The sequence below is a fragment of the Macrobrachium rosenbergii genome, chromosome 42 (genome assembly GCF_040412425.1).
Source record: "Macrobrachium rosenbergii isolate ZJJX-2024 chromosome 42, ASM4041242v1, whole genome shotgun sequence".
Lineage (NCBI taxonomy): Eukaryota > Metazoa > Arthropoda > Malacostraca > Decapoda > Palaemonidae > Macrobrachium > Macrobrachium rosenbergii.
In genome coordinates this window covers 14,730,303-14,754,685 of record NC_089782.1, presented here as the reverse complement: position 1 = coordinate 14,754,685, position 24,383 = coordinate 14,730,303, and the positions used below count along the sequence as shown (strand labels likewise).

The following is a 24,383-nucleotide window of genomic DNA, read 5'->3' as shown; positions in this document are numbered from 1 at the left end:
CAAAAAGTTAAAGGAACCAGCAAGTTCTCTAAATAATTCCTTCAGAAATTGAGATATTTTTATAAGCAACATGGAATTATACTGAGCACATACATGTCCATTCTTCATTGCTAATGGAAACATCATCCCTTTCCATATAAACCCACTAAGTAAGATCGCTAAAATTATGAAAAAAAAAAAATCACCAATTATATGATACTTATTGAAAAATGTACAAATAAGGGGATGGCCCATCTTCTTACAGTGTAAAGACTGACTTTACAGATAGTCCAGATCATAAGATTTCAGTTCTTGGTGACAATAAGTACTTCCTCTTTTGGCAGATATAATAATTATTAAAAGATGAAAGAATCTGCAGAAAAGGATTAAGACAAGTATAGAATATAAAATATTCCACAATAAAACAGTATTGCTACTCTTTGTAATTCAGACTTAAGTACTACTATACAGGTCTCAATCAAAAGCAAGAATGATACATTTTTTTTTTTCTTTTTATTTTCTTAATGCATATTAAAAGAGGGGCTTTAGCAAAAGTCAAAATCTGCCTTTTTTTAAAAGAAAATGAAATGTTTTGACTACAACACAACCCTACTTTTGCCAAAGTTAGATAATAAATCAAATCCTTTTCTATCTATTACTTGCATTAAGAAAAGTTCCTACAGTCTAAGGATACCTCTGTTCATACACAGCATTTAGAAAGTATTTTCTAAACACCCAGTTACCTCTCACATCCATATTAAAAGGCTACAATTCTTACAGGAGACAAATATACAATTTTTTGTACCTTAATATTTTTATGCATATGTAAGAGACTGTACAACAGAAATCTAGAGAAATGTAAGGGATTAGTCTCTTGCCTGAAGACTGTACAAGGATCATGTTTTAGGAGTCCACAGCCAAAATGAATATGAAGTAAAGTTACAAACACTCCAACAACCTTCCATGCCAGTCAAGCACTCCTCTCTCACAGTAACCAATTCAGGCTAGACATTTTACTATACAATGAATAGTTTCTACTTCTATACTTTTTTTATAAAAACTATGTGGAAAAATCTAGGAAAATCTTGTCACAGAGAGAGAGAGAGAGAGAGAGAGAGAGAGAGAGAGAGAGAGAGAGAGAGAGAGAGAGAGAGAGAGAGAGAGAGAGAGAGAAATATATATATCAAAGCCTTATGTCTGTATAGCAAAAGTCAATAGGGGTGGGAGAACGAGGGCAAGAAATACAAAATATATATAATTTTACCAACTTTGGTTACTCTTTAAAACATAACTTTGAGTTACTTTGGCTTAACAATAATGGGTTTCTAATAATACTTAAAGGTCAAATATTTATAGACAAAATGAGCTAAAAAAATGGTATAAAATATGGGACTCACAGCACAGACACTGAAGTGGATATTTTCAAGTACTTTTCTCTGCAGACACCAAAACATGACAGTTTTTTACCCAAATCAGTGTGCTCAACTGCAGAGTATTTATATATTGCACTGGGTTTGTTATATTGACCATCACTGCAGTTCTATGGATTTACTATACTCTTACCACCTGCTCTGAAAACAATGCGAATGCTTTTCTAACCAGCCAGTTTTGGGGGCACAAACCATTTCTTGGCGATGATTCTACACAGCACTTTGGTGTGAGATTGTTCTCCTTTAGTTTGTAAATCAAGTGGCTTTTGTTGGAAAGCTTTCCAAACTGTACCTAGACTTATCTTTTAACTTTCTGGATACCAAGAAGTCATTATTTTACCCTGAATTAACCATTGACTTTAATAATTATCCTAATATTTTTTTCATTTTGACTTTTTTTTTTGCATTTTTTGCCTCTGAAAGATACAACCACTGTGACAGCGTGTAATTCAACTGTAATTCAACTGTAATTCAACTGTTACAAAACTTTTCTCCAAAAGTCCTTACAGTTGTCCTTCAGAGTATTTATAAAACAAAACTTTAAGCTTCAAGGAGCAATTTTGATGGAATGTGGTTGGCCAGCAAACACAACTCTGACTCCGACCAAGGCATTATCCTTAGCTGCATACAATTTCCACTCAGAAAGAGCCTGCTTTTTCCTTTTCCCCAAAAAATACCAAAAACACTTGCTAGACTGAACTATGAACAGAAGAGAAAGACAAATTAAAAAATCTACATCACTATCATAAAAAAATATATTAGTAACTAGTGTCCTCAACTGCCAGGTATATTTTCTACAATCACCATAGGAATGGATGGACACATGTTTGAGGTTCAGGACTAAGACCAAAACTTTGGAAACTAACATTTTTCTAAAACTTTTGGCAACACCCACCAGTTTCATTTATAATTTTCTATGTCACCAATATACATTGCCATACTTCTGTCATTCACACAGTTACAAGTTGTAAAATTTCTTGATCACAATACAGTGAATGGCATCAAAACCCTCTCGGTAGATAATAAGCATTGTTAAATTGGATGTTCAATGACCAATCGAGTCTGAATGCCTAACGCAGATTCCCATTACTGTAGTGCATCTCAATTACTCTGCCAAACTAGTTATAGAAAATAACATCAGGAAAAGATATAATGAAAAAGAGTTTGGCAAAATTTAGTAACTTAAAACATCTACTTTTGCCATTATGGTAAATTGTTGTTCAAAAATATACATGTAATCTGAATGAACAGAAAAAGGAATGCTTCAAAGTGTGTAGAAAATTAAGTAATAATTCTGTGAAAAGTAAACGTCCAAACTGATTGTCACATTTGCGATTGCTCTAAAACCTGAAAGGTGCCACACAGTACCCCACTACAAAACTAGTCTGTAGTACGTAATCAGTATTGAGAAACCCTCCGAGTATTAGGGACTACAAGCTGGAAAACAACAATAATAAGTGTAAATTTCCTAATAAGTGCCTGATTCAAATGCCAGAAGATTGAACTACAAGGCACAAGTAAGATTATCCTTTTATCTACTATATATGAAAAAGTGAGTTAATGTGAAAGGGAGCACTAATACCAAAATGTTATCAGCACTAACAAAAGGGGATGTGCATATAAAGTAATGATCTCCCCAAGCAAAGTTTCCTCCCATCCTGGCGACCTTAAGGGTTTAATGGGAACTCCTCTAAACATACCTCCCCAAAGTTCCGTAACTAACTATTTAAAAAAAAAAATACAAAATTACAGAAGATTAATTCTCGCCTAAGGCACGAAACTCTCTGAGTGTCTGTCTTGTATGTGACTATGACTTAGACCTTTAAGTGAAAGGAAATTTAGAAAGAACACACTTCTAAATCATATCTGCATTGAATTTTTTTGGTAGGTAAATAAAAACATCAAAGATACTACAGTCGTCCCCCGGTTTTCGCAGGGGATGCATACCACACCCACCCATGAATACCGAAAATCTGCAAATACCAAAACCCCCTCTAAAAATGCTTATAACTGTCTGTTTTAATAGTTCAAACACCAAGAGCCCCTCTAAAATGCTTATAACTGCATATTTTAATAATTCAAACACCAAATACACCTTAAACTACCATCCTAAAACATTTAGTCATGAAAATATGAAAATACAGTAATTGCTCTATGAAAAAATCCGCGAATAGGCGAATTTTCCATGTATAATGTGGAAATATGTTCCACAGAAAAATCCGTGAATAACTGAAGCGGCAAATGCTGAACTGTGATTAAGCGGGGGTCGACTGTATACTGCATGACATTTGACATAGCCCACTTCCATTCCTGGTCAAAACAGAGCTTAGCCAAACCTCAAATCTAAAGCTTACAAAATAAAAAAAATAATTTATCAAAATGACTATCAAACAGCAAACTGCCTTGTTATCCTCGCTGTTCAAAGTTAAATTTGAAATGCAATTCATGAAAACCTACTTCATTAATATTTTCAATTCATAAAAGTTATTTTAATAACTTTAACAAAACGAACCCATAAAATTTCTTCCCAATTCTATCTTTGCTATCTTTTCTCCTTACTGAATGATTCAAAATGGGGCTCTTTACAACTAGACATCTTCAGGCCAACTACAAATTATGAACATAAAAGGACAATAAAAAAAATTTATCTCATGATCTCTGGCAAATAGCAAAAATCCTTGCTAAGTTTTTACTGACAATGGGGTTTTTCATTTGTCTACTGTAGGGAAAGGGTAACACACACTAACTCCACATAACACCCACTCCGGAAGAAAAAGACATTTTGTGTCCCTACAAAAATATAATATATATGACTTGATAGATAGACACATTAGTTCTACAATAAAAAAACTGACATTACGTGTTGTAGTTTCTAATTAAAAATCTAAAAGTCACAATCAATTATAAAGGCAAATCACAACAGCATTCCACTTTTCCATGTGCCTGACAGTATGAAGTCTTAAAGATCAGTATCAAACTTGATCATTATTTCCCCAAGAATCCCAACTAATGTTTCTAAGCGAAACCAGTCCACATGAAAAGAAAGGCAACAACAACCTCAGCATTGAAAACAAACTCAATTCTAATCCTTCTCCTACTCTAAGAAGCTCAAACTGAATGCTTAAAAGAATGAACATCCCACTGATCATTCATGAAAAGGATCTCAATTAGAACTGCAGAAACATCTTTACTCTCTTTGGGCAAAGAAGTTCTCAAATCACAACAATATCTATTTATGAACTCTGAAGTCAAGTAATCAGTGAGGAACTGTGTTTCTACGTTAATGGGGAATTACATCCATGTGACATCACTGACATCTAATAGTCCTGAATTACACTTTGCAAATCTGACAACAGAAAGTAAAGAAAAAAATTAGAGCATCACAAACTGTTTGGTCTCCTAGCTCTCATAATTTATCACTAGAAACATAGCTGAATATCCTCATTGGCAGATATAACCTTTACTTACAAGTAGACATTAAGACAACAACTTCAATAAGTGCTTGAATTCTGTAAAGGATGACAACATTATAACGTACAGACCACTGATCAATTTATAACAATAAATTTTTATAACTATGGATTCCTCTGTCTTTTTCCACTGCCATAGCTTTTGATTCCATAAACTTATTTCCAATTGTTTCTTCCCCCCTCCCTTTCTTGTGCAACCTTACTTTCACAGAAGTTGCTTTAACATATTGTATTTGAAGACATTTTTAATAACGACAGAAAAAATTCTAAAACAACGCACAGAGTAAAAATACATAATTATCTGTTGCTAATATACATTATATAGGAATATATATATTTATGTAGTTATATACAAACACACACGAGACACAAACCTCAAAACGGAACTGACATCACTTTGATTGTGCTGAGTAAAAATTAAGTCGCTGGATAATCACAAACATAGAACGATTTCACGTGATAAAAATAATACTCACAGTATGTTAATGTCATGTTAGGCAAACATATAAACAGGAAGAATCCCTCTTATCTGTGGTTTTAAACACCTCTTGCTTTTTTCCTCTCTCAAAAGCACCAAGTTGGGTGAAGAAAAACCAAGCTGAAACAGAACTACTGAAGAAAAAATGAAAAGTTTTCAACTTTTTTTTTTTACACCACAGCAATTGGGACTGACCAACTAGAAGATTTCCTATACGAATAGAAGGCTACAACAGCACTTGGCTATACAGCATTACTGTGTATCAGTCCTAGCTGTGAGGACTCAGAGTGAGAGGGCTGAGAGACGGAGCCATCTATTGAATCGAGATCAAGATCGTAAGAACTGTCAAGCAGGTATAACTGACTTGTGGACACACCAGAATTGGCACTCACAGTGACACTTGCACCTCCTGTGGTATTGGTGGTTACAACTGTGCTTTCTACAGCTATGGGATGTTGAGTTTGGTGTATGGGCGCCAGGGGCACTGAGCTTCCAACAGGAGAGTGAAGTGGGTTAATGGCACCTCCCGATGACTGTGATAAGGGATTTCCACTGGAAGCATGAAGAGGATTGGTTGAACTTGAACTGCCACCAGGGCTACTGCCAACAGTCTCTTGACCTGAAATGAAAATGGGGAATGCAAGTTTCTTATTTTAAGAAAAGATACATTTAGTGATAAAGCTCACAGAAAATCCTTAACATAAAACTCCCAGAAAATAAGAAAAGAGTGACTGGAAGCAGTTTTACAAAATGAGAAACATATGAAACGGTCTTCCTTCAATGATCATCATCATAACAACCAATGCTGCATGAGAGAAAAGGCCTGTGAAACTTTGCTTTATCTTCCTTGATTCTCCAGCTTCCCTTCTTACAGTTTTCATCCAAGTACAGTACATGTACTGTATGCCTGGGTCTTCAAACTCTTCTGGTCCCCACAGGAGCCCTGCTGACAATATTGCAAACTATTCTTCCAGGGATTGTGGGAAGGGCTTGTCCAAGCCATCTCCCTTTCATCATTATCTCTAATTTCCCTTACAGTATCATTTCTAAGTCTAGTCTGCCATCTGACTCCAATTATTCCCTTTGAAGCTTCATTTTCAAACAGACAAAATTGTTAAAAATATGGTTTCATAGTCATACCAAGATTAACGTCCATATAGCAATGGAGATGGTACTACTCCTATGTATACTCTTACTTCTGGATGCAATTTCAATCTATTTGATTTCCAAATATTATTCAGCCTGCCAATTGGTCTTGCACTAATACCTCTCATATTAACAGTACTGGATATTCCTAAAAGTTTGAATGCTTCAACCTCATTAATCCTAGATCTATTTTAAATATGATTTCTTTAGAAATATGATGCATGCTATTAGGCAAGCGTTGAGAATCTTGTGGTATTTTGTTGAATAAAACTGCATAATCTAAATATGTTAACATTCTATCTTTACTCCAATCTTACATTCTCTTTCATAACCAACCACTTTTGTCATTATAAAATGTATGAGAAGGGCACAATGAAAAGGTGAAATAATATTCCCTAATAGCACCCCACTAATTACTGCACATTCACTTGACAAGATCCCATCAACTTTAACTTGCATCAACTCTGTTTATAGATAATTTCAATTAGCTTTTGTATATAACAGGAATACCATACTGATGCAAGACCTTCCTTTAAAGCATTATTGAATACTTTCCCTCTACTGAAGAGAAATGTAATTTAAAGCCTACTGAATCAATTGGTTCATAAAAAAAATAAGTTAAACAAGAAAGGTGACGAAAGTATTGGAACCAAATATGGTCCGAAGAAACCTTTGTATAACATCATGCTTTCTTACAGCATTTCTTCTGGCACCTGCCAGGAGCTCAAGGTTAAAGACCATTGAAACAATGTAATAATTACTGCATGGAAGTAAACACATTACATCTTTCTGCATTCTAAAATCTCAACTATGCCTTCAAGTGGAGTTTCGTTATGTACACATGGAATACTGTAGTAAAAAAAAAAGTTGTGGTTTTTTATGTACATATGGAATACAGTAGTAAAAAAAGCTTGTTGCCATCCCCAGCTTGGTTATATTTCAAAGAGGGAGGGTGCACACAATTAAATGCAGTTTTACAACATAGAATTTGACTATAAACAAAAGTAACATTTTGGAAAATAATTTGTAAAATGGTGCAAGGGATGAAAAATATAGTACAATATGCAAAATAATTAAGAAAAGGGCCATATATTTAATCAATCAATATCTGTACTTTTCCTTTTCATCATCATTCATTTTTCCATGTTGGCAAATTGTTTCAAAATACTGATTAATACAAACATTTATGGCTACCACCAATAAAATATAAACATTGTCGTTTTACGACATTTCATATCGTTATCATGTTTTAACCAGACACTTCGGCATCTCAATTCAGACAAATCAAGATTTATATAAAAAAAAGCAATATAGATTCCAGGTCCTCACTATGATCTATCAATTTTTGCTTTGTTCTCTCAAATGTACAGTCCTTTTCAGGCCTTCATTACTCATTCATTCTCCCCTCTTATTATTTATTCCATTTTTCCTCCCAAATACTTGATCCTATATGGTTGACCTGATGTGTTTCTTTTAGTGTATATACAGGGTTTTACATTCCCTTTTTCCCCTCCCTCTCACTCTCAGATGTCATATCATCAGGGTGGCCATTTTGCTTACAATACAGTATTTCAATTGCATGGTCAATCACTACTAGGTCACTTATCTTCTCTTATATGCTTTACTAACTGCTAAATGTCATGGCTTAGGCCAGGGGAATGTACTTATTTGCTCATTATGGACCCATTAATCATAAATAGCCTAATTCTGTGCAATGGCTTTCCAGCAAAACAAACCTGCTAAGTCCTGAATGAAAAAGACCCCCATAATACATGCCCACACCATGTTCCTTCATCAAGCAAGGCCTCATTCTTCCTTGCAGCTCCCTTGTGGAATATGAATATAAAATTTAAGCTAAAGGCCAAGCACTGGAACCTATGAGGCCATTCAGCACTGCAAGGGAAATACAGAGAAAAGGAGCTTTTAAAGGTGTAACAGGAGGAAAGCCTCGCAGTTGCGCTATCAAACCATTGTTAGGAGAGGGTGGAAGCTCCTTTGTGTGCAGATGTATTGTAAGCTACTCTTCCAGGATTCGAATTGCTTAGCATTGTGTGTGATGTGCCATTCATTTGATTCATTCTATTACCATTTACCCTGATGTGTTGTAAATGTAAGGGTAAATTATGCAACATTTGTTTACCTTGCAGTGCACATGAACTTGGTCTGAGATCCAGTGGGTGAAAGATGTTACAGGGGCACCTTCATCAACTCTACTAAATGAAAAGTTTTCCTGATGATAATCAATAAATCCACTTCTCCAATTCATGCAATTTCCTACTTCTTCCTGTCCCTTTCCTTTTCTGTTCTACTTTCATCCTTACTTCCTAAGGCCATTCACATTTTAGCAAATAAAAATCTTACAGCTATAATCTTATGCTGCTTCACAACTATCTACTACTTTGGCTGACTATTCCTTGACATCAAAACATTTTAGGTTCATTGTTCAGGCCTTTCCTTCCTTGCCATCTTGTCACTGAAGGAGACACAGTGGTTATTACTGGATGATGAATGGTGTTCAGCTGTTAATCTGAAAACAGCAGAAGAGAACTGCCTATCTTTTGTATTTTTTCTAGGTATACCAACCAGAGCCTTTTATGTAAGAATATTTCTCAGCATGGGCTGGAACAATCACTGAAACTTTGTAACAAAGTAGTTAGATGAAGCACTGCCCCCAGGATAGGGTGATGCAAGTTGGAATGTGGCTAAAATCTGGTCAAATATAACTGATGGGTTCATATGATAGCTCGACACACACCCTGCCTTTGTTAAAAGGAAGAGTGAAGGGAGTCACAGTTTATGTGCAAACTCTTAAGATAGGATGCTTGATTTTGTACCTCGCCTGCATCTGGGCCTGGTCTATACATAATTGGCCTGACTGCTGCTTTGCTGGGGAAGGCAGAGAAAGGAAGAAAGAATAGAGAGAATTAGTTACCAACCATTCAACCTCTAGCCTTATGCCTTCTGAGTACCTTAGGTGCAGATTTCTACATAACCAGTTGAACAGCCACCACAGATTGTAAGAAAAAAGTATCAAAGGACTTGTGGATGGTGTCCCTGCAACAGCATAAGGTAAAGGTGGTCTGACATACCCAGACACCTGCCCTCATTGCCTAGAAAATTGAGAGTTTTTCAGAAATGCCAAAGACGATCCAACACCCCACTTCATGAGTGATCACCAAGGGAAACCTCAAGGTGCCATGACCAAAAGCGCTAGCATATGGATAACCCCTTGGCTCAGGCCAACATAGAACAACCAGGGTCAATGTGAGCCCTTGAATGACCAACATTTGGCTGGTGACTTGATGAATCAAACTTAATGGAGGAAATACACTGACATCCAGATAGTTCAAAGGTTAGTGGAAGTTGTCACTAGTAATCTGAACTAAAGTTTTGCTTCTGGTACATCCTCTGGTGTACTGGAAGTAAGCTTGATCAGTAAGATCAGGTTCAGATGGGGGCTGGTGGTTGCCTCTTCCATATCACTGCATTCGTGAATGAGCTCAATAACCTTACGAAATGTTGCTCCAACTCAGCCCACAGGGGTTCTAACAGTGTTAGACCCTCTGGACCTATCAGATCTCATAAGGAACAAGTGGGATCCCATCCATAAGGGAATCCAACTCATGGCACTGAAGGCACTGACTGCCAAACCATGAAGACTAACAATGGAATTAGCATGTTCAAAACTATAGTCATCCCTCCAGTAAGACTCCCTATGAGTATCAAAGCCACTAGAAGAGAATACTGGTAAGTGAATATGTGCACTATCACGCACATGCATATCAAGGGCTGTGGACAAACCAGAAAGTGTCAGAGGTGCTGCAAAATTACATGCATTCAGGTAACCATGTTACCTGAGGGTATCGTACAAAAATGACTTGTTGCACCTGAACTACCTATCTGCATGAGCATGACCAAGAATTTATGCATGAACCAAGCATGGGGGTAGCACTGACCCTACTCTGCGTACCTCTGCTGAAGTACAGGATAGAGTCTGAGGCAGTTCTCTGACCTAAGGAGGTGTGGGAAGACTTGTGGTCCTGAAGGTGGTGAGGAACCCATGTGTCAACCCTACCTAAGGTGAATGTCCCACATTAAGGTGAGTGAACATCATTGCTGAGCCCTGAAGAGTGAATACACTCACTCAAAGCCCAATGGGACTTCTTGTGAGAGGACATTTCAAGACTTTCCAAATGGAATAGGAGAAGGAGACAGTGGCATTTAGCCTTACTCAGTCCTCAGCTCAAACTCTTCCCTAACAATATAGGAAAACTGGTTGAGACAATAAATGCAGACAACTATGTCCTGTGTTTGATGCTGTGGGGGTTATCTCCCACACACATGATGACCTCTATGGGAGCCTTCAGAGAATTGAACTCCTTAGTGGCAACAAGAATATCAGCAGCAGCAGCTAACTGGTCCAAGAATGTAGCAAAAAATGGGCATCCAGGAATACTAAGAGAAAACCTGATTTGCAGGTACTGTACTCCAAAGAAGCCGTAATCCCAGGATCAGCCAACGTAGCAGGGGTAGGAGGTAATGAAACATGCACACAAGCTGTGGTCTTGCCTGGAATGAACCCAGTAAACTCACCTGGCTCATCACTAAAGGAGTGTGTGCTAGTCACCCACCTTTTGGCCCCTATCACCCTTGAACTAAGCTAGAGGAGAATGCATAGAAGGAGTAGGGGTGGGGGGGGGAGTAGGGGTGAAAGGAACGAAAAAGATTAGGTAGTATCAAAGGCATCGTGGGTGGTTTTAACGAAACTGGAAGAGAATTATATTTTATATATAAAAACAGGAGTGTGCAAAGAGATCTGCCTCAGGAGTGGACTTGGCCCTTACGTTCTTGTGGGAGGGTTGGAGTCAAGCAGAGTATCTGTCCTGAAGCAAATTATGTAATGACCTGTTCAGCGAGTGTTAAAAATTCTAGGACAAGGCCTGGATGTGAACAACAGATAAATCACCCTAACTCTGTGGCTATGCAAGGACCACTGTATCAAGAACAGGCACAGCTAAATACACAAGCCCAACCTTTGAAATTTGGAATGTTAAAATATAGGCAGCATGATAGGGAGGGGATAAAAATATAGGCAGCATGATAGGGAGGGGATATGTGATTGCAAATGAAAGGAAAGCTAAGAAAGTAGATGTGTGTGTGCAGGAGACTTATCGGAAGGGATATAAAGCAGAGGAACTGGGAGATGGCTAAAAACTTCATACAGCACTGCATATTAAGGTATGTAGGAAGAATGAAAGAATCATGATGATAAGGCTTGGTACAGGGGAATGCACACTTAACATTATGTATGCTCCTCAAATAGGATGTGCTGACGAGGAGGAAGATCAGAACAGGTTTGAATGAGGACATGGGATTGATTGAAGCAGAATAAAGTACCTTTACTGGAGGGGACCTAAGCCTACACATCAGTCAAAGTAATGATGCTACAAGTTGCATCCACAGACAGAGTAGCTACGAATAACTGACTTTGCAGTATTGCTTGCATGGGTATTGGAAGAGACTGTTTGAGAGATGAATATTATCAATGAATGGTGGAATCAGACATTGGAAATCATGTTATGACACAGTAAAGACCCCTTAGGAGAAAGTAAAGGTAAATTATTGGAAAATGAGGAAATTTGGTGGTATAATGAGGATGTACAATAAGCAAGAAAAGGAAAGAAAAAAGAAATGGCATGATACACAGAAAAGGATAAAATAGTCTACAAGGAAAGCAATAAGGAAGCCAAGAAGGTACTAGCCAAAACCAAAGTTAAAGCATATGATCAAACTCTACCAAGATCTAGAAATGAAAGAAAGCAAAGGAAAGACTTTCCAGCTGGCCAAAGCAAGAAACAAAAGCACAAAGGACATAACTTACTGAAAGGTAACAGACAGAAAAGTGCTAAGGAAGAAGGGGAACGTTATAAAGAGACAGGAGGAATACTCTGAAAACTACTAAATGAAGAAAACGAGAGATCCTTAAGTCCAAAACTTGGAAAGGTTTATAAGAGAGATACTGGAAGCTCAGAAAGATGAAGAGTGGTAAAGCTGCTGGGTCAGACAGCATACCTGTTGAGGCATTCAAGACACTGGACACAGAGGGAATAGATATGCTGTGAGAGCTAATGAAGAAATTTGGGAAAAGGAAATTATACAAGAATAATATAATGAGAGCACAAGGTAAAGGAAATTATAACAGAATAATATAATGAGAGCACAATGTTGCCAATTTTTAAAGAGAGAGAGAGAGAGATGTACAAAGTTTCAAGATCTATAGAAGAATTTAATTCATGGTCCATACCCTGAAAATGTTTGAAAAAGTTAAGTATATCTTAGTTTAACCAGACCACTGAGCTGATTAACAGCTCTCCTAGGGCTGGCCCGAAGGATTAGACTTATTTTACGTGGCTAAGAACCAATTGGTTACCTAGCAACGGGACCTACAGCTTATTGTGGAACCCGAACCACATTATGACGAGAAATGAATTTCTATCACCAGAAATAAATTCCCCTAATTCTTCACTGGCCAGACGGAGACTCGAACGCTGGACCAACAGCGTGCTAACCGAGAGCTCTAGCCACCCCTCCAAAGAAGAACTGAAAATGTTTGAAAGAAAAATTTTGAAAGAGTTATAGATCCACAGAGGGTAGATAGGCTTAATGAAAGGGATACATACAACTGAGGGAATATTCTCATTATGCAAGGTAACAAAGAAGCAAAGAGAGTAACAAAAGGCTCTTCATATAGTCTTTATCAACCTGGAAAACCCATAAAACAAAGTACCTCAACAAGAAGTGTGGAGAAGTTTGAGGGAGAAGAAGGCACCATAAAATATATAGTATATGATTTATTAGTGAGATGTGTAGAAATGTAACAACCTCGTGAGAAGTATGGTGGGGATGAAGAGCAGCTTCCAGGTCAAAGTAGGGATCAGCTCTGAGCCCCTTCTTAATCAATATTATGCTGGATACAAACAATGACCAAATATGCAAGGAAGGAGCCCTTGTGGTGTATGTTCTTTGCTGATGACACTGTTTTGTGGCAGATGCTAGCAAGGAGGTAGAGAGAAACTTACGTAGGTGCAGATAAGCATTCAGGAGTAGAGGGTAGAAGTATGTCAAAGACAACAGAGGCATTATGGACAAATGGGATGGGATGATGACCAACAAGCCACGATTCAAGCTTGGAAAAGTAGACATCAAGAGTGTTCAAGTATCTGGGCACGATAACAAATGCAGGGGTAATGTGAATGAACATGTCAATCACTGAATTCCAGCTGGATGAAATAATTGCTGGGGAAGGGGAGTTTATTAAGCTTACTTTGTAAGAAGACAGTTCATATTACGCTAAAGAGCAAGGTAAGTAATGTGGTGGTAAGTTCATATTACGCTAAAGAACAACAATACGTAATGTGGTGGTAAGTTCATATTACGCTAAAGAGCAAGGTACGTAATGTGGTGGTAAGATCTGCTATGCTGTATAGGCTAAATGCAGCCCCACTGAAGAAAACAGAACAAAACTTAAGACATGGTAGAAATGAGGATGCTCAGATGGATAAGTGGAGTAAAGAGAAGAGATGGCAAGAGTAATGAATCCATCAGGGATCAGCAAGTCACTTTAGTGTAAAAGAAAGCCCAAGAGTCAAGACATATTGTCTGAGAACCAGATGAGAAGAGATGATGAGCAACCTTTTGCAAGAGAAATGGAAATGGAAGTGCTTTGGATGTAAAGAAGTTACACCAAGACCTAAGAGAAGACAGATATTGCATTTGAGAAGACATGAGTGACAAAGGAATAGACAACTGGGAAGGCTCAAGATTAAAAACTTGGAAAAACGTTAAAAATTAAAAATGTAAAATATATATATAATATATACTGTATATATATATACAGTATATAATAATTACTAAAGGACTTTCTTCTTCATTTCTTGAATGTGCTGTTGAGATACCAAAAGTGACTCTAGTAACAAAATTCATTTGCATGCTAGGAAAAACAGTGTCATAATTCTTATTTCAAAAAACACAAAATTAATTTGATTATTCTTAATTCACCCATATTGCATAAAGTACATGATAAGATACAGTGTAATTTCCATTAACCTAACTAAATGCATTAATAGCTATGATGGGTGAAGCACCTATTTATTCTTCTTGTTTTCTAAATTACTGGTTTTTGTGTATTAGTACCAAGTAGCTACAACCCATGAAACAGAAAATAAAAACTACTTTCTGAAGAATCTGAAATCATCCATCACCTGGACTAAATAATGACAATTAGGGTAGCTATTACTGCATATACAAACCACATCATCCTTGAGTTTGCCAATATTCCTGTATAGTACAAAAACATTTCATTGATTCATGTGCAGCTGTAATGGATATTGCATGTTATACTATATAAAATCCCTGAAACATCAGTTAGGAGGCCTGCAAAAGGACTTAACAAGCTCCTCTTGAAAGTCAGATGCAAACCTGATTTACTGGAATGTTAACCCACCTTCTACAAATCCAACAGTATTCAAGTGTCACTTTTATGTACCAACAAACTTAACATATAAGGTAAATGCACTATTCTGCTCCTTCTGCAAGAGAGCCTCGCGAGAAGTGGCGGTGTAAAATGATTGGAATCTGTTGGTCATCAATATCTTTGACACTCTTTCTTAGCTTTCTACCCGTGATCTTTTGCACATTGCCACAAGGGTTCTTTCCCCTATGGACATGACTCAAGTTGTTGTTGCTGATGACGTTGTTGTTGAGTGTTAAGTCTAGAGGTCGAGGAGACAACAGCCAGTGGATGAGAGGATAAGAGCAGCGTGAGGGGAGAGAGAGAAAGAGAGGCACACACGTTAGAGATATTCACAGCAGCACAAGCCAGAACAAGGTCTTAGCAAGCGGTAACACATTCAAAATGCAGATCATCGCTTCTTTTCTGATGTTTCTCTTTTTAGTAGGAAGCAGAAATCTGCCCATTTGGGATGATCTTTTCTCCAAATTTGAATGTACAATATACACATGGTTCATTCAGAATTGAAAAAGGAAAAATTTCATACAATGAATTCATAATCTGATTAGGAAAACAGAGACACAGAGGAGGGTGAAGGCAAGTTCCTAAATACAGGACTTAAAGGTTAGAAATGCATACTTGCTTAACATATAGTTCAATGAGGCTGACATGCATAGTGTGTTTCCACTTCCTAAGACAATTATCTCACAACTACAGCCTTAGTCCATTCAAGCAGCAGTCCCTTTACATGTTATGTCAATTTCACATAATTTGTGACTATATCAGCACCTACAGTAGTATTAATAGTACGTTTTCTATACAATACTGAGCACTGTACTGCAAACAGCAAAGTGATGCAAAGATATCCACTTCAACACCTGGCTAAAGGTAACACTTTCTATCAATAAAACATAATTTACCAAAACAGTAAAAATAGTTACTAGACAGGTGTGTAAACCAAATCCAATGTAGCATGGCATATACAGGTAGAACTGCAATAAAGGTGAATATGGGGCCAGACAGACTAATTTGCAAGGGAGTACATGATCAGTGAGGAAAAACATTTAGACAATAATGTTTGATCAGTTGGAGTGGGGTGAAATTGTTAGTCTGTGACATAATTCGTTTTATACACTAACTCAGAAAGCTTAATACAATTTGTGGCCAAGGAAGAAGCAGCGCATAGCAAAGCCATCACAAATACCTGGCAATAATGCAGACAAGTAAATTCTGCTTATCTACATATACTGTACAGTATATCCACACTCATGTATACAGTAATAATAAAATTAATTCCTATAACATCACATTGTATTACACACAGCACAAGATATGTACATTAGGTTAGATCTAGTCAGCATCATTAGGTACTAAATCTGAGAAATTTTGAGGACTGAACACTCAGCATTTGTCAAGCTTGACAACACTTCAACAACACTTATGACCAGTACTACATTATCATATTCAGTATAGTTCCAACTCATTTCCTATCTTTCAACAGAAACTTGCTTGTCACAGCATAAATTATATTAACTCTCCATACTACCTGTAGTCTAGCCAACATTCTAAGATCACTCTGGTGGACCAGGTAAAGAAAGCAGCACTTCTAAATCTATAAATCTCTTAAAATGTTCAAGCATTAATCCATTTTTTGGATTTTGCTTAGGACCGCTGGGATTTCATTAATATTAATTTTTTTCTTAATAAAAGGTGATAAGGAACATTTGGTTCTATATAATTTTTCCTTTTATTGAAGTTCCGTTGAAAAAGACAACAACAGAAATAATACTGTACCAATATATATTAAAAAACATCCTCACACACATCCACTATCAAATGTGTTAAGGAAGCCTTGTCAAACCATTAAAAATTTTGTCCTTGCTTTTCAAGTTACATATCACTGGTAGGACGTTATATTTTCAATCCTCTTCATGGTCATTATAATTTTTTTGGTGGGTAACTGCTACCTTTTAAATGCTCGTTTTGACCATAGGCCCCTGAGACAGGTTTGGCAACACTGGGTAAAAAAAAAAAAAAAAAAAAAAATTCTTTGTTGTGTGGAAACATAATTTTAATTTCTAACAAAAAATACCTACTGTGCAGTAGATCAAATACATTTTCAGTTGTCAAAAAATAATAATTACATTTTATGGAACTTTCACTTGAACACACTGCTGTGTCAATGCATTCTTCATAATGACACTTTGGCACCCATCAATTCCTCATCTACCTCACCCCGAACAATTTTAGAATGTTGGATGGATTATAGGCTGAAATTTACTGTACATGATTGGCACCCATCAATTCCTCATCTACCTCACCTGAATAATTTTAGAATGCTGGATGGATTATAGGCTGAAATTTACTGTACATGATTCTAATACTAGTAGGTTGCTTATCCAAACCACAGTCAAGATATTCATTTCTCTTGGGGCTGAACCAAAGGTTTTCTAGAATGACACAGTTTTAAATTTCATCATTTAGTAATTGCCCTTTTGTGGTAATTGGGTTTGGTGAAAGTGATAAAGATTCTAACAAATTTCCTTACATTATTCATTTCCAACACTTGACATTCTCTGCTGGTCATAATTTGGATTTTCAAATAAAATGTATTCAACTGTTTATACAGGTTCATTGTATCTGCAAACTGGGATTGGGTCATGTGGGTTATTCATTAACTACCCATGGGTCAATAAGAGTGACCAGTTTGAAACAGGGATAGAATTACTTTGAAGGATTACTTAAAAATCTGTCTTTTATTAAAGACAATGGGCTTAGAGATGTTAAATAGTCGCAAACACAAATGGTTGTTTTGACCAAGTCATAGCAGCCCTTTTATTTAGAGTACATCCATTTCCTTTTAAGCCCACATGGGCAGGTGTCTAACATATAATTTGATATGAGAACAGAATTTCATTGGAGCTATCACAATCTAGGATGTGTTTATTAAGCACAAGCTTTCCATAAATATCAAATGTTTTTTTAAAGGCTTTATGGTTTCTAGTATGCTACCTATACCTTAATTATGAACTGGGTCCTGTCTTTTAATGTTCTCTGATCCATATAGTATTTGACATTCTTAATAAATTAAGGATAAAATAGTAGTATTACATTTCAATATCAATGTGATCTATCTGCTTCCCAAGGAATGTGAAAAAGTTTAAGACAGTTAGAGCATTTTTAGGTTACATGACTTTTTAAATCAGAGTAAAAATTTTAAGTAGCTATAAATTTTACCATAAACCATAGTATGCGATAGTAAACTGCTACTTCTTTGTAGCCATTGGCAAATCTGTGCTATAAATAAATTCACATCAAGGAAACAGGAAACGATAAAGATAATTTAGCTACTTGACAACAGCTCTTCTCTGTTTTTCAAAACTAAATTTTGTAATTAGTTTATTCTTCAAATAAGTTCCAATTTTAGAGTGACTGAATGGAGATTATCAAAATATTTACCAAGGCCCCCTTAAAGACCTCAAACCTGTTAATACAGAGAGAGACTTCTCAAATCTATATTTTTACCATCTCAAGTGCAGCAACTCATTTAGGCAATAAAAAAAATCTAATCCATGAAGTTAATGTTACTGAAGAATGCTCTTACACTGTTAATACCCATATTCCTGTAGCATTAATGGTTTTTCAACACATACAATACAACAAAACTCCTAATTAAGCCTTTCATATCATTATCAGCATACAGCAAAAGGAAGTAATGTGCATTTGTAGTTTCAGTCAGATATGTATACTGTAATGCAACAAAACGTAGGAATGTAGGATATATTAGTAGTAATGTCAAAATAAAAAAAATGTAAACCTACATGAATTCTTGCTAGGTAGTCATTGTAAACATACTGAGAGGTTTGTACCCACTTGTGTTTATGTAAATCATCATCAATGACATTTTTATACATTATGGGATTTGATAATACGCTATCTCTTAGTGTCTTGTCAACTAACTGCTCCTAATCCCTTGCCATCAGCAGTGTTTTTAGATGTAGTGGTGTAGTTTTCACAACAAACTTCCCTTCTAGTCTGTGTAAGTTACTATCATTTGGCTTGCTGCTGCAATTGCTTCAGGCAAATGTGCCTCTCATACTTTTAGGCATAAAAACCTTGCATAATTAGTTTTATTCTCTTCCTCTTTTTTTTTTTTTTTTTTTGCTCATTATGATTTTGCAAGTCATCAACATCTTGAACAATTTTACATCTTACATCAGGTCTTCCTTTCAAGTGTTTTATGTAAAACTGCTTCCTCTTCCTAATTTCTACAGAAGTCTCTTTCACTACACTAGGTTTTGTGATGGCAATATGGCTGCAGAATATTCTACCCTGTGTCCACTGCAGCACATCCTTATATTTTTATCTTTCTGGCAAGATAAATCTCCATGAAAATATTTTTTTATAAAGAATAATTTAAACTGTTTACTTGCATATAATTTAGAGACTGACCAAAACTCCAGTTATTTTGAAATGTAAATTGCTTTGAACATCTAATGTTGACTTGATTTTATGTATCTTGAAGGAAAATTGTGCAACCTCAGTCATGATTATCTTCATGAATTTTAATTTCCTGAGTAAATATTTATTTCCAGATGTTGAATTGCCATCAAGAAAAAATCATGGCTTATATCTTGTTTTAAATCTGTCTTTTGCATTACATTTCTTAAAAAATTTCAATTTCAAAGAAAAGCATTTACTAATTCAACTCATAGTAATATGGTATTTTGATAATAAAATTAAGTTTCATATATACTTACCATGTAATTACATAGCTATACTTTTCCACTTGTGTGGCAACTTAAATTTGAAATTACGGTAGCCTTTCTATCGTTTTCATGTAGATGACTACCCCGCCCTCTATCAGGGAACAATAGGAACAACAAAACAGAGGAGCTCACTTCTTTTGTACTTTTATTTCCATGAGAGGGGAGGTGGGAGGGCTCCGATCTGTTATTACTTGGTAGTATATATGAAACTTAATTTTATGAAAATACCATTTTCATATAAGTAACTTACCAAGTAATAACATAGCTGAATCCCAACATTAATAGGAGGTAGGATATATGGACATTTTTTGTTCCAAAAACAGTCAAGTATGAAGATGAATTTGAAGCATGAAATCTGTTAGCATTGGTAAAATGCTTTTTGTTTCCTTAACTGGTAAGAAAGCTACAGCAGGTGATTACTGCCTCTGGTCGGTGCTCTTCTTGACCTGTAGTTACTTAGTGGAATAGCTGTAAGTAGTCTCCACTTTGAAGAAGGAGCTTTGGAGTAATGGTGTATTCCAAATACTCTCAAAGCATAAGATTAGTTGCCCTTGCCCTGGGCGCAGTACCATAAGACAAAAAGACCAGACAACGCTGTCATCTACACTGTAAAATAATTAAAAACCATCACCCTACCAATAAAGAATGGTGGGTACTCAGGTACAATGTAGCCCCCAGGCTCCCCAGAAAACTCAACCCCCTAATTTTGAGGCAAAGAGGTCAAGGAAGGAATGCTTCCTATGCTTCATCCCCCAATACCATGCCAGCTACTGATAACAGACCCAAGGTACTGCAATTCTCAAAAACTGTCTCATTTCTTTAAAATAGTGAGTCGTGAAAATGGAATTATACTTCCAGTAAGTCGATTGAAGGATCACTGAAAGTGACATATTATGCCTGAATGCATACGAGGTGGCGAGCGACAGCTCTGATCTCGTGTGCCCTCACCTTAAAGGTAAGCAGTACGTCTTCCTGGATCTGTGAGTATGCCTCTGAAATAAAGCTTCTCAGAAAATATGACAATGCATTTTTTGACAGAGGCTGAGGGGGATTCTTGACAGAGCACCAGAGATTGCTGGAGGGACCTCTGATTCTCTTGGTTCTGTCCACGTAATACCTAAGGGCCCTAACAGGGCAAAGGACCTTTTCTTCCTCTTCTGGACCGAGGATGTCCGTAAGATTTTTAATGGTAAACGAGTGAAGCCATGGGCTGGATGGTGTCTCGTTTTTGGCAAAGAAACCTAGCGTAAGGGTACAGACTGCGTCTCCTTGTGCAAAAACAATTTGCTTGTCTATGGCCTGTAGTTCACTCACTTGTTTGGCAGTGGCTAAGGCTAAGAGGAAGAGAGTTTTCTTCGTCAAATTCTTAAGAGACGTGGAATGGAGAGGCTCAAAAGCTGGACCCGTTACCCACTTTTTAGAACTATGTCCAAGTTCCAAGACATGCAGTAAGCTCTTGCTTGCTTGGAAGCCCCAAAGGACTTAATGAAGTCACTAATATCTTGGTTAGAAGCCAAATCTAGGCCCCTATGCTTAAACACAGATCCCAGCACTGCTCTATAGCCTTTGATGGTGGATCAAGAGAGCCCCTTGGCAGTCCTCAGGAATAGGAGGAAGTCCACTATCTGGGCTATAGAGGTTTAGCAGACAAGATGTTACGACTGCTACACCATCGACGGAAGACAACTCACTTTGCTTGATAGACTTGGCAAGAAGACTGATGTCAACATCTTGCAAAAGCTTCCGCAGCTTGCCTTGAAAATCCCTTTGCTCTAACGAGTCTCCTGACAGTCTGAAGCTTGTCAGAGCTAGAGTAGAGTGTCCTTGATGGAATTTCCAAAGGTAGGTCTGAGTAGATGTGGATTTTGCGAGAGCGGTCTGGGAAAATCCACTAGAAGTTTCAGAAGGTCTGGGAACCATTCCTTGAGTGGCCAAAAAGGAGATATCAGAGTCATCGTCACATTGTGATGGGTTGAAATTTGTTGATCTCTCTTACCATGTTGAATGGAGGGGAAGGCGTAAAGATTCAAATATGAGCAACTCACAAGCATTGCGTCGGTCGCCCATGCTTGAGAGTCCAGAACCGGCAAACAAAAAAGAGAGGAAGACCGTGGTTCTTTGATGTGGCTATCAAGTCCACAGCCAGCCTGCCCCACAACTTCCATAGACTGTTGCAGACCATGGAGTTCAGGGTCCACTGTCGGAAGGATTTGCCCCCAACAACTTAGCTCATCTGCTAAGGCATTAATTTTTCCTTGAATGAAGCGGGTGACTATCTTCACCCGATTCTTGTCCCCCCAGATAAGAAGTTCCTTCATGGCTTCGCAAAGAGAGGGGTTGGTTCTGCCTTCCTTCTTCCGAGTGCACCACCAAGCTCTTGTCTGTGACCACCTCTACAAAGGACATTAGGCCCAGATGAATGGCAGTCAGTTCCTTCACGTTTATATGTAGACTTTGTTGTTCTGGAGACCACGTCCGGAAGCTTCCAAGTTCCCCAGAAGGCTCCCCGGCCTAGGTCTGAGGTGTCTGCAAAGAAGTCTAGGTCGTAGTTCACAAAAAGTCTGTCCTCGGATGTCCACCACTACAAGTCCGATTTTATTTCCCTCGTTAATGGGGAACATCACAGAGTCTGGTTGCTTCTTCCTGTCCCAACTTGCCTTGTGGAAGAACTGCAGAGGTCTCATATGCAGTCATCTTAACTTCACGAACTGCTCGATGGATATGAGAGTTTCCAAAAGGCTCATCCAACGATTTGCTGAACAAGATGGCAGCGAAAGAAAGTCATGCACTGCCTGTAGGCAGGATTCTATTCTCTTGGGAGACAAAAAAGCCCGAAAACTCAGAGTTTATCCTCATCCCTAAATAGAGAATCTCCTGAGTTGGGGTCAACTGAGATTTCTGTAAGTTCATCAGTAACCCTACTTCCTGGGTGAGGAGAAGGGTTCTCTGAAGATCCTTCATGCACTGTTCCTGAGATGATGAATGGAGAAGCCAGTCGTCCAGGTATAGGCATACGTTGATGCCTAGAAGGTGCAGCCACTTCACGAGAGGGGCTAGCAATCACGTAAATACTTGCAGAGCTGTGGAGAGGCTGAAATACAGGGCTCAAAATTGGAAGACTCAGTCCTTGAAGATGAATCAGAGCTATTTCCTGGAGTCTGGATGGACAGGGACATGGAAATAGGCATCCTGCATATCTAGGGTGATCATCCAATCGCCCTGTTGAATGGATGATAGCACCGACTGACTTGTTTCCATTTTGAACTTCGTCGTCTTCTTTTGGACAAAGAAGTTCAGAGTGCTGATGTCGGGGATAGGTCTCCAACCCCCCGATGACTTGGGAACTACGTAAAGTCGGTTGTAAAAACCTTTCATGGTGCAGTCTTCTACTTCCTCTAAGGTTCTCTTCTGCAGGAGGAATGAAACTTCCTCTGACAGAGCTGCAAACCTCTCAGAGCCTTTCAAGTAGGCCTTCAATGCGATTGGTGTGGACATGAGTGGATGATACTCCTTGAATAGGATTGAGTAACCCTCCTTCAGGATTTTGACTGTCCATTGCTCCATGCCTCTGACACTCCACCTCTCCCAGAAGAGGAGTCTGGCTACCACAGGTGCACAAAGGACAGATGCATCACTTTTTAGGTTGTTGTTTGGAGGAAGTCCTCTTAATGGATCTTGCTGCAAAATGCACTCTTGAATGAGGTCTGGAAGGAAACCTGTCTACCTCTGCAAAAGGGCTGCTGTTGTAGAGGAGAGAGATTTCACAGCAAAGGACACGTGCTCTTTGGGGCGCTTCGATGACTTGGCCAATAAGTCCTGCGCAGACTTTTTCTGCAAGTCAGTGGCCATTTCCTTAACTGGCAATTGGGGAAAAAGACTGCTTATCCAACATAGAATTTCATCAGGGCTGACTTTTGGATCGATGTCACTCCTTTAGTGGTGAAAGAGCACCACAATTCCCTTTTCTTGAACAATCCAGGGGAGAAAAGGGCCACAAGCTCTTATGGCTTTATCGGCACATGGCAGTACATGGTCCGTGGTCAAATCATCACAGTCCTCAATATTCCTAGCAAGAGCTCCGACCGTCCAATCGAGGAAACTGAAGGCTTAAAAAAATTTAAAAACACTTTTTACCAGGTGGTCTAACTCCGAGGAAGCAAACATAACTTTGGCTGATGAGAAGGCAAAACGGCGCGCAGAGTCAATCAACTCCAAGAAGTCCCCCTGGGATGAGCAGCACCTCCCAGCCTAGCTGGAAGTCTCGACGGAGGCAGGGCAAAAGCGGCCTTCCCTTGCTCCCTTTTCACTGCATGCCAATCTTCGACATCCTTAAGAGCCTTCTTTGAAGAGGAATAAAGAACCATCCTGGGAAGCCGAGAGCTGGAGTCCACTTGATTCCTCATTAGGAAAGTAGAGGCTGGCAAAACTGCTGGAGTGGCTGGCTGAAAATGCGACAGAAAAGTTGCTACAAAATGTCTCAAAAGAGATGCGTATGCTGAAGGAGCTGATTCTTGAACTACCTCTTCCTCCTCAACAGAAGATATCAGTGACATGGATAAGACACTGGATGGCTTAATCTCAGCAGGAGCCTTAAGTAATCCT

At 38.0% G+C, this 24,383-nt stretch overlaps 1 protein-coding gene across 5 annotated transcripts in view; it reads right to left on the bottom strand.

Moving 5' to 3' along the window:
• Positions 1 to 473: 473 nt before the first annotated feature.
• app (Palmitoyltransferase app) overlaps positions 474 to 24,383 on the bottom strand; it is a 136,444-nt gene continuing 112,534 nt past the window's right edge. For 4 of the 5 annotated variants that reach the window (XM_067085545.1, XM_067085544.1, XM_067085543.1 and 1 more), the window contains exon 10: positions 474 to 5,976. In XM_067085545.1, the coding sequence (XP_066941646.1) occupies positions 5,600 to 5,976 (377 nt within the window). In that variant the 3' untranslated portion in view covers positions 474 to 5,599. Of the gene's footprint in view, positions 5,977 to 15,006; positions 15,275 to 24,383 lie in introns of all 5 variants that reach the window. The other variant, XR_010849857.1, reaches the window with a different exon arrangement.